At 32.8% G+C, this 17,486-nt stretch overlaps 3 protein-coding genes across 5 annotated transcripts; 1 reads left to right on the top strand and 2 right to left on the bottom strand.

Annotated features, from left to right (window-relative positions):
• Positions 1-486: 486 nt before the first annotated feature.
• On the bottom strand, positions 487-2,345 carry LOC112758246 (protein disulfide-isomerase LQY1, chloroplastic). 2 transcript variants are annotated; one of them, XM_025806863.2, is made up of 5 exons: positions 2,045-2,345; positions 1,873-1,956; positions 1,537-1,588; positions 910-1,066; positions 487-654 (listed from the first exon to the last, which is right to left on the bottom strand). In XM_025806863.2, the coding sequence occupies exons 1-5, from the start codon at positions 2,201-2,203 to the stop codon at positions 633-635; spliced, it is 474 nt and encodes a 157-aa protein (XP_025662648.1). In that variant the 5' UTR covers positions 2,204-2,345; the 3' UTR covers positions 487-632. The 2 variants fall into 2 exon arrangements, with proteins under 2 accessions (XP_025662648.1, XP_072075288.1); XM_072219187.1 differs by having other exon boundaries at positions 1,876-1,956; positions 2,045-2,322.
• A 4,855-nt stretch (positions 2,346-7,200) lies between these two features.
• On the top strand, positions 7,201-10,150 carry LOC112757653 (HVA22-like protein i). Of its 2 annotated transcripts, none has more exons than XM_025806209.2 (7): positions 7,201-7,444; positions 8,102-8,142; positions 8,248-8,346; positions 8,443-8,499; positions 8,628-8,691; positions 8,774-8,986; positions 9,554-10,150. In XM_025806209.2, exons 2-7 carry the CDS (start codon positions 8,111-8,113, stop codon positions 10,031-10,033), a joined length of 945 nt encoding a protein of 314 aa, XP_025661994.1. In that variant the 5' UTR covers positions 7,201-7,444; positions 8,102-8,110; the 3' UTR covers positions 10,034-10,150. The 2 variants fall into 2 exon arrangements, with proteins under 2 accessions (XP_025661994.1, XP_025661993.1); XM_025806208.2 differs by having other exon boundaries at positions 7,206-7,444; positions 9,551-10,150.
• A 1,610-nt stretch (positions 10,151-11,760) lies between these two features.
• Positions 11,761-16,044, bottom strand: LOC112758452 (uncharacterized). Its single transcript, XM_025807131.3, has 13 exons — positions 15,748-16,044; positions 15,550-15,665; positions 15,291-15,420; positions 14,841-14,922; positions 14,692-14,762; positions 14,400-14,441; positions 13,893-14,017; positions 13,701-13,794; positions 13,067-13,175; positions 12,810-12,988; positions 12,629-12,734; positions 12,240-12,326; positions 11,761-12,026 (listed from the first exon to the last, which is right to left on the bottom strand). The coding sequence occupies exons 1-13, from the start codon at positions 15,894-15,896 to the stop codon at positions 11,934-11,936; spliced, it is 1,383 nt and encodes a 460-aa protein (XP_025662916.1). The 5' UTR covers positions 15,897-16,044; the 3' UTR covers positions 11,761-11,933.
• Between the last annotated feature and the right edge of the window lie 1,442 nt (positions 16,045-17,486).

The following is a 17,486-nucleotide window of genomic DNA, read 5'->3' as shown; positions in this document are numbered from 1 at the left end:
CACGAACTTGATTGCGCATCTTGTATATTTATTTAATTTCCACAGGCCCACTAACAATATTTATTTTTCTTAATCATAGGATCGCATCATCATGCAGAGCATAGCTGATAATCATTGCAAATGATAATGGAACCAATCTTGTGATTAGTTTAATTATGTGGCCAAAATATATAATGGGGTAATGAAGTACTGAATCTGAATGATTTGATTTGATATATATTGTAGTTTTGGAAGTCACTGGAGTTTATTTAGCAAAATAAATTTAAAAATTTATATTATAAACAATTAAACTTGAAGAAAGCAAGGAATGGGTGACATGTTTGCTTTCTCAATTTCATATCATGACTTTGGAATTTGGATTCAATCATCCATTAACATTATATTCCTACTTGCACCCTTTCTTTCACTCAACAGAGTCTAATTTTTAAACCTATCTAGGACAATGAATAATTGAATTAAACAATGTTCAAAAGTGGGAAAATTATAGAGAGATAGAAGAAGAGGTGTATTATTGAAAGGCAAATGAAGTGAATTGTTTAACATGATTTTGATAGTTGTATTAGTTGTGTATACAGATCAAACAAATTAAATGCGAACATTAACCTCACGAGTAAAATCCAAATTAATATGGTTCAGTCATCATCTTTGAATTCCCTGTTGGAAATGAAACATGAAAATGGCAATCAACCATACAAGAGCAAATCCTAATATATCTAACAACTATTTAAGAATTGAGGGATTCCTAACTATGTTAATCTAGGAAGTCCTCAACCTTTGATTCTCTTAATTAGCCTTTTATAGTTTTATATAGTTTGTAGCTCCTAATATGCATATGAAAATCAACTTGTTGATCAGTAAACTACCAATGCAAGGGAGGAAAAAAGATAAGCAGAGAGGCGAACAGCATACCTCCGGTCAAGGTAACGAGGTTGGATTCCGGATCCTTGACAAGTGGTGCATGTGAGTGAACCAGCACCGTCGCAATTTATGCAGCGCGAGACCTCCTTCTGATCGCCACCAAGTTCAACTGTAACATTTCCTGTTCCCAAACAAAATCTACATTTCTCTGGCAGAGGAGTAACAATTTCAAATGTCAGAATGCTAAAAGACTATAATCAAATTGAATTGGAATTCTGAAGTTTCCCCTTGTACAATCTCGCATTGTATCATCAATGATTGTAAAATGTCACAAACAAATTCACCAATAAAATCTTAAGAAACAATGATATGCCCTGAGGCCACAATTATCACCCTAGATTGCTAAGAAATAATAATCAACTTCATTTATAACCAAAAGTCATGCTCAAATTAAACAAAGTGTACTCTAACCAGAAGGTGGATTGCAACACCCTATATTACACACCTACATTGCTGCATTAGCCAAAGTAGTTATCTCTTGAAAATGCTATTAGAATTGAGAATGAATTAGCCTAATAATAAATACTGCATGAGATTAAATGATAGTACACACTACAAACTTGCATTTTAAAAGATACAACAGTTGGTTGGGAATTACAAAGTGTTGGGTATACTTACGAGCACCAGAGCCATTGCATGGGAAGCAGGCTTGCGTGTTTTCTCTCTTAGCCTGCAAGAAATGATAACGATAAGAATAGTAATAATAATAAGAGAGAAATCCAAAACAGTCCCTCATAATTATCTTGAAATACAACGAAGTTCTTGACAAAAAAAATCCAACTCGAGGGACAAAAAGGCCTCTGTGACAAAAAAAAAAGTTAATGTTATTTGACCAAAAGGAGTATTTTTTTTTAGAATCTCGTTGTGCTTTCGAGATAATTATAATTATAAGGGATGGGTATTCACTCTAATAATAATTTGATAAAGTAAATGAGAGAGGAGAAAGGTGTTGACAGCATTATCAATTTGAGACTCATAGAAGACCGGAATACCAATCCCCACTGCAACACTCACAACACCAACCGTTATAGCCACTACCTGAAGAATTTCCAATAATTATATTCATTATCAACTAATAATAATTGTAATAATAAAGGAAGGTTAATGACAAGTATGAATTATGAACCGTGTTTTGATCAAGTTCAGCTCTAATGGGTTTTGCTTGAATTCTTATTGAAGCTGCTGAGGGAGAGAAGGAGTTGAGAGGGTAAGAGAGGAAAGAAGAATGCAAATGCAAGCGGCACCCAGGGACACAAACAGAAGAAGGAGAAGGAGCTAGTGCCATTTCTTCTTCTTCTTCTTCTTCAATCAAATTCTTCAAGCTACCATCATCATCATCCAAACAACTTCAATTGACAACCACATAGTCTTTGGAGTTGGTCCCATGCTATACACGTGCCTCCATTGCCACTCAACACTTGCAACTTATCCTAAACTATACCACTCTTTTTTTTGGTCATAGTAGGGGCCAAAGGCCCAACCACTTTTCTTTTTTGGTCATATTAAGGGCCAAAGGCCCAACTACTCTTTTTACTATTCCAAGGATTATAGCATTCAACCATGCTTATCAAATGATCGGCCTAGAGCCCATACCGTTTTTTCTACAGGCCCAATGTCCATGTCAAGTTAGGCTCCTCCTTCTTTATTAGGTTTCAAGAAGATCCAAAGTATTAAGAATCTCAATGACCCAAGAACAGTATCAGTTCCAATTTTTCAATATGTAAGGAATATTTAGAAAGAGTTTAATTAATATGTATTAGCATATAAATATATTACATATTTTTATTATTATTACGTGGTTAACCTGAAATTGGTGAATTGGGCTTAGAGTACTGGCCCAAGCGTCAAGAGGAGGTGGTCTCCGACTTAGTTTGCGTTCGGAGCCGTCGTCCGACTTGTGTATGTGAAAGAATGGGGGTGGTACCTGCAAAGACACTCCGATGCCTAAGTCAGTAAAGGAATAAGCAGGTTTAGAGAGTATTGGAACTTAGAGATATCTGAGGAGTGTCAGCGTATTTATAGAGGTGATCTAATAACCACCGTTGGAGTAGTTCCACCTTTTAAGGTGGATAACCGTCCCTTTATCTTGAAATATGGTTTCAGGGAGTGAGTTGAGAGATTTTATGAACAGTTACTTATTTGAATAAGTGTTATTTGTCAGCTATTCCTTGAGTCCGACCTCTTCCAGAGAGGTCGGTAAGTAACAAAAGCCAATATTTAGATTGTGCCTTTTAGTTTATTTGAGCTTAAACCCTAGTGTTAAAACAGGGCATGAACCATTATTATTTTCGTGAATATCAAGATGTACTTACGTAGTATACTACATATTACATATAGTTCATTTTTATCATAAATTCTTGTACCTTTAATCTCATCATTGCTAGGGAGGAGAAAAGTTTTTGAATTATTATAACTAATAATGAGTATACATAAAGAAACAAATTAAGGTGGGATGCGATGAAAATGCAAGGGAACAAAAATAATTAGGTGAAATTATTTTCCTTTTCATAGATGTCATAGAAGAGAAATAATGGAGTAAATGGATAAAAGTAAGGATGGGCATATATATGTATGTGGACATGAGAGTGACAACCCAACAAACATATAATTAAATTAAGGAGGCACATACATGTGGGAAAGACCCAAAACATTGACCATGGATGCTTCAACTTTGGTAATTTGGCATCATGGTACATGATATCTTATATGTCTTGGACATTCCCATGTCCCATGGCATGTGTAATGGAATATGGATCATAGATACTTTGAGAAACGTAGAATCCAAGGCTATTCATCTTTTCTTTTTTGCCCTTAATTTTTCTCTTTTTCAACATGAAACATCAACTTCTCCAACCACATCCACATAGCTCCCTTTTTGCTGCTTTTCTTTATCTTATATTATATGCATTATACTATCAATTATCTAACTCCTAATAAGATCACTCACCTTTTGCTTTGGAAGTAAAAAAAATGTACCATGTTTGTTCCCCTCAGGTAGCTATCTTGTGTTTGACATAAGAAGCTCCCAAGAAAGCGTGACATCCACTCCAATTGCTTCTCTTTGCAACCCTTTTTCTTCTCAAGGGGCAATAATGGCAATTCATGCCCATTAAAGAACATATATATAGATGGATGACGATGTAATATATAACTAGACTAGATGCATGTCAACGCATTTGCAATTTTTGTTAATGGGATCAAAATTGTGGCTTAAAGAAAGTGGTTGATGATGATCGAGTGTGCTTGATATTATTTAGTGTCCCATTTGTGTAAATAGTGTAACACACTAACACTTGACATGCCCGAACTCAATAGAGTTTTGACTAATAACATTCATACGGTTCCTTTTCAAACGAAAATTTTCACAATGTTTATTATTCGGTCACCGATTTGGACATCATTTTTCAAATATTTTTGTGCCCCACATTTGTATTTTAACATATATTATGTGATACGTCATAATGGCTTTCGTTATTTTCATGATTTAAGATCCATCATGCAAGGTGGAGGCTCCTATATCTAGGGGTGTTCAAATCCAAACCGATTCAAATTAAACCGTTCATCCAATTCAATTTAAACTAAAACCGTACTAATTCGGATTTGATTGGATTCTATTTTTTACAAACCGCTAAATCGGATCAGATTTCGGATCTACTTTTCATAATCGATCCAATCCAATCCAAACCGTACAATGTGTTATAATATTATTATTTTATTATTATATTTACAATTATACTTATAACATGTTCAATTTATTATACATTTTTATATTATTCATGTATTATTATTATTTAATAAATATTTTATGTTCAAAATGTTATTTATTTATTTATTTTAACTAACCTAGAATTTTATTTCCATTGTTATGTTATCGTTGGTTTTTTAAAATATTGTTGAGATTTGTTATGTCATTGTTGATTATTTAAAATTTGATGTTGAGACTTGTTATATGTATTTAATTTTTTTAATTTACAAAATCGCAAATCTAATACAATCCAAATCGCTTGAAATCAGATCGGATTGGATCGAATTAAAAAAAAAAAAACATTAAATCCAAACCGCACCGTAAATAAAACTAGTATTAACATCGGATGAAATTTTGACTCAAAATCGATCCAAACCGTCTTACCTATATCCATGTAAATATTACATGAGAATCGTCTCAAATAAAACATTTAAAAAAAATAATAATTTGTGTGAAAAAGAAGAAAACAACGCACGTGGTTTTCAGGGGAGAAAAGAAAAAAAAAAAAAAAAAGATAAAACTGGACGCACACATTTGATTATTACTTATTAGTTTACGTTAGCTGACCCCAGAGAATATAATAAAGATAAGATTATTAATTAGCTAATTAATTAAGACAGGATAGCCCAATTTGCGTTCCTATCTTTCCTAGTCCTTGTTAAGATTTTGAAGTGGTTGTGGTTACTTAGTCATTTCTCATTGACTAATGCAACCACATACACACTTATGATTTAAAATCTTTATGTACTATATATTATATAATTAATTAATTGTTAACAGAAATACGAAATATGGTTATTTCAAAAGAGAACATTCCATTTCAAATTCATTTCCATCATTATCACGAAAGTTCTTTTTATTTTTGTTTTTTGTTGAGGTATCACTTCTGTCAGATCCCTGTATCTTACTTGGTTAAAACAACCATTATTCTTGATATCAAGGCAAAAAGAAACGCAGTTGATTGTTCTGCATATTTAAGGAAAATTTGTCCTTTTTTGTTTGTTTAATTTTTCGGTTTACCATGTGGAATCATCGTTGATTATTTACGGATAAAATCTCTTAAATTTAATAACAATATAATATTGATTATTGAATGAGCTACTAAGCGGGAGGGGAAAAAAAATCAAACATTTGCCTTAAATAACAATTTTTTATTCTATTTAGTATATAAACGTTTTCTTTATTGCAAATATATACATGAGTTAATAAAAATTTTAAATACCTTTACGATTTCTTTTTTCTTAAGTGATATATCTATAGGAGTTTCAAATCAAAATTTAAGTTGACCACTATATGAAATAGAGTGAAGTAATACAAAAGTACAAAACCTTTATCCAATCAAACTAATATATAATTCTTCTTTTAGTATATTTTTAAATAAATCTAAACACAGTAATTTATTAAAAAAATGATAGTAATAGGAGAGGGGAGAAAATAGAAGTAGTATATATTAATCATATAATAATGTATAATTTCTAATCTAAAACTAAAAGATTTGAATTTAATAAACTATTTTTTAACTTATTTTTAAATTTTAAAAATTTAAATTTTGTCTTAAAAATATAATAATTTATTAATTAATAATAAATCATTAAATAAAACTCAAATTTACAATGAATTAGCCATTGAATTAAGAAATATTGTAGATAAAAAAAATTTATGTTTGACCTTAAGTCAAAGAGCTATAAGAGTATCTTAGTGATAGAAACCATAAAAATATTATTCATATATTAAAATTATCTATTAAAATTAATCATTAATATATTTATATCTAAATATATCTGTAATTTAATTTATTTTAAATATATATTTATATTTTAATATATATTTTATACTAATTAATGATTTTGATGTACACGTAATATTAGGAGTGTAAGTTATCGAACCGAACTGAAAATTATCGCAAATCGAACCGAAAATTACAACAACTAATTTAAAAACCGAAAAAATCGGTTTTTTTAAACTAATCGGTTCGATTCGTTTTTCGATTGGCTCAATAAAAACTGAACCGAACCAAATCGAACCCAAGATATGCATCCATTTCAATGTTTTAACTATTTTAACTTTTAACCTAACAACAAAAATCTCCAACCCCTAACCATTTCAATGTTTTACTCTTATTATTTCAATTTATTGACTATTTTAAACCTCTAATTATTGTGATTCATATTTTGCTCATTAAAAATTAAAAATAAAAAAAACCGACCGAATCAAACCGCTATTGATTCGATTTGGTTCGATTCAGTTGTTGTAAAAATAACAAACCGAACGATTGTGTATTTATAGAAACCGATCATATCGGTTCGGTTGGTTTTTAGTCCAAAACCGAACCAAACCGAACCGATAACACCCCTACGTAGTATAGTCTAGAAGGAACTATTGGAAAGCGATGAAGGGCGATTGATCAAGAAAAGTGAAGGAACAGCGTAGGTGATGTAACACGGAAACATTACCCGTTAGAACGAGAGTGAGAGAGTCTAATGCTACAGTGTTGAGCACTTTAGTTTATGTTATAGCTGATTAGCTGATAATAATACAAGTTAGCAGTAATTTGCATAAACCAACAATTTAAGCAAACGGCTACTCCAATCTCATCTATTCCACTCTAATCTCTTCTCTCTCTTTCACTCTCTCACACACACACTCTCTCTCGCCGACAACCGTAACCGTTGACGGCGCCGTTTCTCCGCCCATCCTTATCAGCTTTGCTTCTTCCTCCGCCGTAACGGTTAACGGATTTACACTTTGCTTCTCTCTCCTCCGCGACGCAAACATCTTCAGGTCTCTCTTCATTTCTCTCCTTATTTCAAAGAAGAAATGCTAGCTTTCTATTTGATTTTGCAATTTGCGATGAGTTGAATCCAGTGGTTTTAGTATCTTACTGCATTTGAATGTTACTGATATGTGTAACTGTGTTGTTCAGTTTGATCTTGCTTTTGCTTCGCCCTAATTCACAATGCCGATAGTTACTTCCATGAGCATTACTTGATGTTGTTCATCTAGATATTAGAATCATCTTCTTCTTTTTTTTTTGTATATCAGTATATTATGTAGTTCTAAATTTTTCAAGTTCAGAGAGAAAACTGAAAATGACTCGTGGAATTTTGAAGAACAATAAGATGCGGATTCTTTTCTTTTGTGTTTTCCCTTTACGAGAATGGAATTTGAACCTTTTTTGTTATAATTTATATTTTTATCCAAGTTGACGGTGAAAACTCGTTTTTTTCAATTGAGTTTTGATTTCAATGTGTAGTGTACATTTGCCTAAGAAGCCTGGTTTTCTTCTCATTTTCTAATATTAGAGTGATCTGAGACTAAAATTCTTGAATATGCAATCGAATCGTAGATAATATGAAGTAGGGACCATATTTATCCTGCTGTTTTGGTTGCTCGGTTTCTGTTTAGCTTAATCGATTCTCTTTTCTTCTTCGATGTCAGGGAAGCGAAATGATTGGATCCTTTCTTACCAGGGGGCTTGTGTAAGTTTTACAGCATTTCAAATTCCCGATCTATCTTATCAATGGTTTGCATTGTAATATTTGAAAGAAATATAACAAATTTTCTGTGCTTTGATGCATTGGCAGGATGGTTTTTGGCTATGCTTATCCAGCATACGAATGCTATAAACAGGTTGAAAAGAATAAGCCAGAAATCGAGCAGCTTCGCTTTTGGTGCCAGTATTGGTACATATTATTTTGATTGATAAGCTATGAACATGAATTGATAATTTCTGGTGACAAACACCTATACCAACTTTTGTTTTTCCCTCTATATCACAGGATTTTGGTGGCTGTTTTGACAGTTTTTGAGAGAATCGGTGATACTTTCATATCATGGTAGTGGATTCTATCTTATCAATGTGCTCAATGCTATCTATTCTTCTTTTCTTTTTCTTTCTTCTCTCCTAGAAGAATATTGATTTTGATGTCTTGTTTATTATTTGATTTTTTTTTTCTTCGTGAAGGGTCCCAATGTATAGTGAAGCTAAGCTGGCATTCTTCATATTTCTGTGGTATCCTAAAACCAGGGTATTAAATTGATTACTGAAATATGGAATTCATTATTTTCTTCTCTTCAACATGATAGTAAAATTCCTGATATTTGTGATAGGGAACAACATATGTGTATGACTCCTTCTTTAGACCGTATGTTGCAAAGCATGAGACAGAGATTGATCGCAACTTGCTGGAAATGAGGACAAGAGCAGGAGATATGGCTGTTTTGTATTGGCAAAGAGCTGCTAGTTATGGCCAGACTAGAATATTTGACATTTTGCAGTTTGTTGCTGCACAATCAACACCAACTCCTCGTCCTGCTGCTCAGGTAGTTGATTTTGATTATGTATTGTTGTTTGCTGTTATGTTTGAATGTGGCCTAACTTTGCTAGAATTTCAGTGAAATAAAATATAAAAATAACATGACATTTCCATGATGAAGTTTTTATGTTTGGAATTGTATTGTGCTTCTCATTCTTCTCTACTATGTAATTTAATGTCAAGATATATTTTTCCAATTAGGTATAGGCAAATGACATGCTTGTCATATCAATTAAACTCAAAACAACATATTAATGAGTCCATGTTAAACAGTTAAACGATTAATCTAGGAAGGACATATGTTTTCCCAAGTTATTAAGCTAGTACCATCTTCCTAAACAAATAAACCAATATCTTGATAACTCTCATTTAAAATAACTCTCATTTAAATCTACAGAAAGAGGAGAAAAAATATGGATGACAAATATTTCTCTTTTCATGATACCTTAATAAATATTTCTCTTGATGGGTATCATTCTATTCTTTGTGGCATTAGATGATATCTTTGAGGGCTTTATCTTAATTCTTCTTTATGCATATTCTAACATAATAAACAAATTGTCTGTTAAAGCAGCAGCAGAGGCCAGGAGTGAGGGTTCGTCAACCTGCAACTCCTAATCGCCAACCAAATTCTCCGGCAGAACTACAAGTTGAGGAACCTCCATCTCCTGCCTCTAGCACAACTTCAAGTCAGCTCCAGAAGGAGGTAACAGAAGAGGTGGGTTCAGCCCAGGTGCCAAAAGCAGTTGCTCCTGGCGCAGTTTTAAGTAGCCAGAAGTCTCTTCCGGCAGGTTCAAGTATTCCACCCAAGTCTCCTGTGGCAGGTTCAGGTATGCCTCCCAAGTCTGCTTTAACCCAGAGGTCTATTTCTCTTCCTGAAACCACCAACAAAGTTGCACCAGCTGAGGCAGAGCCAAAGCAGAGTGAAGCAGCAGAGTCTTCATCTTCTGGTGCAAATGAAAATGGGAACCCTCCTCCAAAGGAGACCCTAATGGAAGAAAGCATTCGTGTTACACGGGGCAGACTAAGAAAAACCCGATCAACAACTCGTTAGTGTGCTAATAATGTCAACTTTAGCTTCATATAGTGGTAGGTGAACGATGACAGCCATTTAATTGTTGTAGAACTTTATGTAAATCTATTCCAAGTTTTCATTCCATTTGTTGCTTCATTATGTGTTTGTTTGAAGTTCTGTCTGCTCTAGCATGTTTGGTTTAATTTTTAGAACCTTAAAACGGCAAAAGCTAGAAGATATCCTCCCTCCATTCCCCATATCCTGTAAGTGTCACTTCTTGAAACGTCACGAGATAGATATATCTAAATCAAATTATATTTAGATACATTGGTTCAAAGAAGTACCAAAGGGTGAGAGTGTATAAGTTGGCAGATCAATAGTCATAAACTTTACAAAACCTAAACCAAATATGCTATAGTAGCTACCAAATGCCACATGAAATGGGATTTTTGTATTAGCTTTGTGTAGTTTGTTTCTTCATGTTAGTGACATAGTGTAATGGTGTCAACTAGCTTTAACGAGCAAGACAGAAATTCATTAAGAAAGCTTCCCTTTTTGCATGCACTAGGTGACCAGGATTGTTATGCACGAGATCAACTAAGATAGTAGGTATGGCATTTTGGACTTGGATGCTACTACGTGGCTAAACTGACGGTTGTCATCAACATAGAAACAGTGTCTTCAAATAACAAAAATTCGAGAACATGTAAATCAAATAAATTTTGAAAATGGGGTAACCGCACTCGTATAGTAAAAGAAAATCCCTCAGATTCTGTGATGGGTTTTTCTTCCCACCATAAATAATTATAATATGATATAATACTTTCCAATACTTTAATAAGCTTGAAGTCGCAGGAACCAGGAAGTTAAAGTGTGCGGTGTGGGGTTCAGCATAGTAGTAACGTGGGGTTCTACCCTTTTCAAACGGGAAGATATCTAGTGTTTGGAAGTTGACATTTGAAAAATAAATAAATAAATAACTAACTCGGGTTAGTCTAGTCTTAAGCAAGTGTTTAGGGTTCAAATATCACCTGGTGTATACAAGTATACAACAATTCATTGGTTAATGACAAACTCTTAAATAAAATTCTGATTCGCGACAAATTAATCATTCGTCTGTCGGATTGAAGGATACCATAGGCAACCAAAAATAAATAAATAAAAATAAAAAATAAAATAATGGAAATTGTTTAAGTTTGACTATGGGTTTTGAAGAAATTGTACCGTTACTTCAAAGACATAGTTGGTTTTGGAATTATTAACTAGTAGTGTATTAACAGACAAGGTACCACGATATTTAATTAATTTTAAAAAATTTCTTAAGAGTGTATTTGGATTGTAAAAGAGATGGAAATTAGAGCTCAAGTTGAAATAAGATGATTTGATTTGAATCATAATAAAATATTATGCTTGAAATAAATTATAAGCTAAATTTGAATGGATTTGCCAATGAATTATGTTCACAAAATATACCCAAATAAAATTTGATTTGATTTGTTCACCAAAAAAAAATTTTTTTGATTTGATTTGATAGGGTTTTAATTGCAGTTTTAACTAAATCTTTTAAAAACATTATGAAAAGAAAGAACATTGATTTTTTTATTATTGACAAGATACGAGTGATAATACAAAGTTAAGAAAAAAAAAAGTGATAATACATATAAAATATAAAATGCATATCTCTATTTTATAACACTCGCCTGTGCAATTTTAGTAGCAGTAACTTCGTGTTTGTTTCTTTATTTATGTATATACAAGACAACGAATAATTTCAAATTGACTATTATTGAAAATTTTATATGAAAAATAACAAGTATAAAATACAAAACCATTAAGTACATATATCATATTACAGTTCTCAATAAAAATAAAGTAATGCAAAAAAAAAAAAAAAAATCATGCACCAGTTAGAAGCTAGTAAACATGTGAGGAGATAGAATTAGTTGCTACTGCTGCAAATCCTAGTCCCTGTGAGAATGTAGCCACCAAATGCACTCATTTGCATTGATGGATGAGTTCTCGATGTAAGAACCTGCAAACATATGATTATATTGTTAACAATCAAAAAATAAAAACTTATGAAATATGTTAAGCCAGAAATTTGTACATAAAAATAGAAAAGAGATCAAAACAACACTTGACCGTCATTCCCCTTTTCACTTCTGTAACCAAAGGGCTTAACGATCGTTCTGTAATTTATAATATGGTAATAATGATGATGATGAATTGCATAAATAAATCTAACCTGGTATTCACGTAACCAAGGCTCTGATAACTGCAACCCAATGGCCATTTTTGCAAGCTGTAGATTGTGCATGCAAGTTGCAAGAGGCTGCAATTTAATAAGTGGGCAAGTAAGAGAATAATCCCACCCTCAAAACAATTTAATTTCTACATAATAGAAGAGAACATGATTTTATATTTGCAATTTGTAAATCAATGACCAAAACAATGGACTGTGCTAGTAGCGAAAGTATTTGAAATGTTCCTAAAGTTAACCAACGTAGTGGGAACAAATGATATTTAATCCCCAAAATAAAGTGAAACTAAAAGCGTTTGAGATTTAAAAAAAAAAAAAGGAACATCTTTAAAATACGCTGCAATTTATTAAGACTGAGGTGTAAAATAAGTTACCTGAAGATATTGGTGATAAATAGCAAATGGAGCAGAATTCGATAAAAGGGGCAAGACATCTCGAACCAGTGGCCAAATATCCATCTCTGGAGCAGCAATAAGTAGGCTGTAAAATAATGAAGAAAAATGATCAGCCTCCACCTTACCTAAATAGTTAGTGAAATGTTAAAACTTTAGATACCTTGAAAACCCATTTTCCTTCCATGAATCAATGGTTTCTTGTGGTGCTTTTTCTCCGGCTTTTGTAGCTTTGCAAGCTCTTATAACAGGAATGTTCTCATTCTCAGCACCAAGATCAGAAATGTCATTTCCTGATGAATGGCTGATTTCATCTGTGTTGGCCGTCACACCCATCGGATCCTGCACAAAGCGCATACCCTGATGAAGTTTTTTACTACAAGATTGAACAAATCAGGAGACCAAGGAAGTGCTACTTACATTTGACTGGGTTTCAACATTGCAGACATCATTCACATCAGCAACTTGCAGAATTTGCTCGGGTGACTCTTTTGATGATAGCAGGTCCGAAATGGGACAACGGAGGATTCTGCCACAAGAAAAAAAATGATAATGATGCCAGGAATAATAAATAAATAATTAAAAAAATTGAAGTCATTTGCTTTGGTTCTCAATAAAATTAACTATGTAATAATAAAGGAGGAGTGAGGAGTTAAGACTAAAGACACGTCAATTTCATATAGAGAACAAGCATGCAACACTATCTACATTTTTAATAATTTAACAGTTATATCACAAGAAACTTTCATGAACTCTTCCCCTTATCTTTCCTAGGATTCAAAAGTCTTTTAATTCCTGAGAGAAACAAAATAGTGTCCACGATACTTGTTTGAAGGAAAATTTTAGTTGCAATGATAATGTTAAAAGTATCCATGATATTCAACAACCACAAAAAAAAGAGACATTAAGCTAAAAAAGTAAAGTAAGAAACTACCAAAAATCATTTTCTTTTCAAGGCATATCTATGAATTGCCCTATCAAGGTGAAAATATCTGATGATTATAACTAATAATTTTTTGACAACTTGCAAACAAATTGCATCACATCACCTCACCTCTTGCAAATTTCATCACTGAAGTTAAATATCCTAACAATATCCATGGAATAAGGTGATTGCCCAAGATATGAGTTGCATACAAAGCCGGTACCTATGAAATAGACAATAACAGCAAACGGTTGTTTCTCTTATATCATCATAAAATATGCAGTATCTAAGGTGGCAACAACGTTAAAATTTATACCACACCTCCTAAACGTTCTGCCACAGCACCAGTAAGAAGGCCACTGATCATATCAACTACAAGAATGTCAGAATTTGCAGAAACATTCGCCATGGAAAGTAGAAGAGACAATGTATCCACCCGCAAGAATCTGAATCATTAACCGTTAAAATTTTAGAAATAATACCAAGGATATGAACTTCATTTCATGTAGAAAAAAGTGAATAATGACAACTAAGTTTTGTAAATAGTCAGCACACACACACACACACACATACACACACACACACTCGCGTGTATGTATGACATAAATATAGCTCGAGATACACAAGTCCATAGTGTAAGGAAGAGTTAATTCAAAATCAAACAAAAATTGATATCTTCTTTTTCCTCTTTTCTTTGGACCAAACACACACATTAAAGACTTTGCATTCAGAAGTTCCAAAACCTAATTATGCATGCTCAACGTCTCAACTCTAATAGAAAGTACATGAAAATATTATGCAATTCTGAGCAAATGATAAAAAACTCACCCAATTTTTGATGGATACTTCTTAAAATAGGCCTCACATATACTGAAAAATCAAATAGAAGCAACCATAAGGCTAAGTAGAGACTTAAAAAAATCATTGAAACTGATAAAAATATATAAACATATAGATAAAAAAGATATCGAAGATGAAACATAAATCATAAACAACTTAATGAGAAAGCTAACAAATAGTCCCAGAATAAAAATGAATATAAGCCAGTATGTATATGTTAACTAAAAATAATAATTATGATAGAAGTTTGAAATCAATAGTGAAAAACAATTTAGGTCACCTTCTAGCAACAGGACGCCTCATAAGTACTTTTGGTGCATATTTCTTCTGCTTCTTGCGTCTATATTTCTCCTGCATAGAACAAATGCATTGGTTTCAGTTTCATTCTCAAAGCAGACTGCATAATCTCTTTATGCTTCTTCAATATACCTGTGAAAATGCTGTTTTCTTCTCATATGTTGCACTATTGGCAATGAGAGCTTCAATAATCTCATTACCTCCTGCACCCTGCCTGCATAAGAAGGCAAGGATTTTTCAGAACCCGAATCTCTTAAGCTTGGTAGAGAAACAATAACCTAACAACTTTTTCACAAAACCCAGGCAGTGCACTTTTGGTAATGGTATAAGTTAGCTACTGATTAATAAACATTCTTGTAACTGAAAATAAGCTTATCCAAACACATTAAGAGGATGTTAGGCACATTACATAACAAGAAAAGTAGTAGATTACTAGTAATCCATATTAGCGCCCAAGAAAAGATTCACTACCCTTTACATTAATTCATGGATGGTAGAATTCCCAATAACTAAGAATGGTGCTACACAGAAGCGAAGCTGTCTAACAAAATACAGATGAATAAGGATTGCATAAAATGTTACCTTCGCATGGCTTCAATATCTTCACCAGTGAGGGTTTGTGCAGTGTTATTGTCAACCAATTCGCGATTATCCCTCGATTCAACATTCGGTTGACCATCATCTTTTATTTCCTCATTGTTAGTAGCATCAGCTGTAAGTTTATTTCATCCATGTGATTAATAAAACTACTTCTAGAGGTTATTATAAATTAGGAATAGTTTCTGAATAGAAACTAGAAACTAGAACTAATATGCAATGATGCATAAGCATAGATAGATACCTTGAGGGGAAGGTATAAAAGGAGAGAGGGAAGTGCCATCGAGCTGAAAGAGAGAACCGAAGGGAGTGCCGATTAACGGTTGGAGAGAGCAGTTCTTATTCCCAATCTTCAATTTCCTGCGTAACGAAAACATTAATGTTATTATTATTATTATTATTAAGTTAGTTAATTAATTAAAGAAGAAGAAGAAGAACATACGCAGCGGGGGAGAGGCGAGCGAAGACGAGACGGTCACCGTCGTTGATGTCAAGCAAGACGCTGCATCCTTCCCACGTCACTCTTCCGTTATTACTTTTATTGCCATTCGGCTCAGAACAACAACATTCTGCTGCTGCTGAACAAGACATTCTTCTTCTTCTTATTCTTACTCGCAATGAATGAATGAATCGGGACGAACAAGCAGTGGCAGTTCGGCACCTTCACGCACGTACACTCTATGCATCCCCACTCCTCTGCCGCTATCGTTCCTAAACCCTCTTAACATTATTGGGCTCCACTTTTCTCATTGGGCCCAATACTCTTATGGACCTTTACTGTTATTGGGCCCAATACTCTTATGGACCTTGAAGCTAGTATTACCCCCAACCTAATTGTTCGGTGTAGTGACCAGAAAAAAAAAACTGATTGTTGGGCCCAAAACTATTGAAACATTGAATAAAGAATAGAATAAGTTTAGTAGTTAATTTCCTAAGCGATATATTAATTTCCTGTAGGTGACCGAACTAGTACTTGGCAGTAAGATATCTTGCTTTTGTTGCAGTTGTTGAATTAATTCTTAATTAAAGAATCTTGATAACATAGCAAATAATATTCTAGTTTATTGCTTACTATTCTTTATGTTAATGCTGGTAATTGGATGGTTGGCCAAATCTGACTTTATAACTACTTTCCATATGATTTGTCCCCTTTTACTGATTATTAAAATGGATTTCTCATCCTTTTCTGTATTGTAAGATGAATCTCACAGAAACTCATGGAATATGACATATGTAATAAGACGAACATCATGCTGTTTCCACCTAAAATTTTATAATCAATGTACTTATGTCTGTATATAAGAATGAAAAGATTTGCCCCTAAAGTAAATAATCATCTTCAATTGGTTGAATTATATATGCATGTAAAAAGCAGAATTGCAACAGCATAAAATAAAAAAAAATAAAAAATGTCCTAAGATATTACATAAGCTAAAAACTCTTACGTGAAGTTGATAGATGAGAGCCGTTAAATGATTTAAATGATTTTATTAAATTTTCATCTAATAGCTCTCAACTATCAACTTCGCATGAAGTTAACTGCACTTGAGTTTTCACTATTACATAATCAGTACTAATTTCGTAGTGCAATACCTATTTCCTATTTAAACTAATTTTAGTAATATTTATTATCTTCTATCTCTAATAATCGAACCCAACCCAATTATACCTCATTAACATCAATATTTATTTCTATTTACATTATTATTTTCTACACTCCTTAATTAATGTCTTCGCTCTCTTGATAATTTCTCTTAGAAATTGATACGAAGAAGCTAGGCTTATGATTCATCTAGGTTTTTTATACACTTGGACCCAAGTGTAGTAATGCTACTGTCCATAACATTTCACCCTCATAAACACCATAGCAAAATTATTTATCATGTGTATGTTGTTTACATTTAATTCATAGTTAACATTCATATATAATAATGTAGACGATGAAAAAATAAATAAAACCATTTCACATATATTATATATACGAAGGATAAAATATGCTCTAAAAATGTGTAACAGAAGTACAAGTTTATGCATATAAAGCGGGAATATGTATTTGGAAACAACTAAGAAGGCAAAGAGAAAAAAGGGAAACGAAGATGGGAAAGATATTATTAGTAGGATTATTGGAAGGCACAAATTGGGCTCATACTTGTTTCTCCATGTTTTACATGGTGTCTTCTT

Source organism: Arachis hypogaea, chromosome 16 (genome assembly GCF_003086295.3).
Source record: "Arachis hypogaea cultivar Tifrunner chromosome 16, arahy.Tifrunner.gnm2.J5K5, whole genome shotgun sequence".
NCBI lineage: Eukaryota > Viridiplantae > Streptophyta > Magnoliopsida > Fabales > Fabaceae > Arachis > Arachis hypogaea.
The sequence above is the reverse complement of the archived record's forward strand: the minus strand, read 5'-3'. Positions and strand labels throughout refer to the sequence as shown.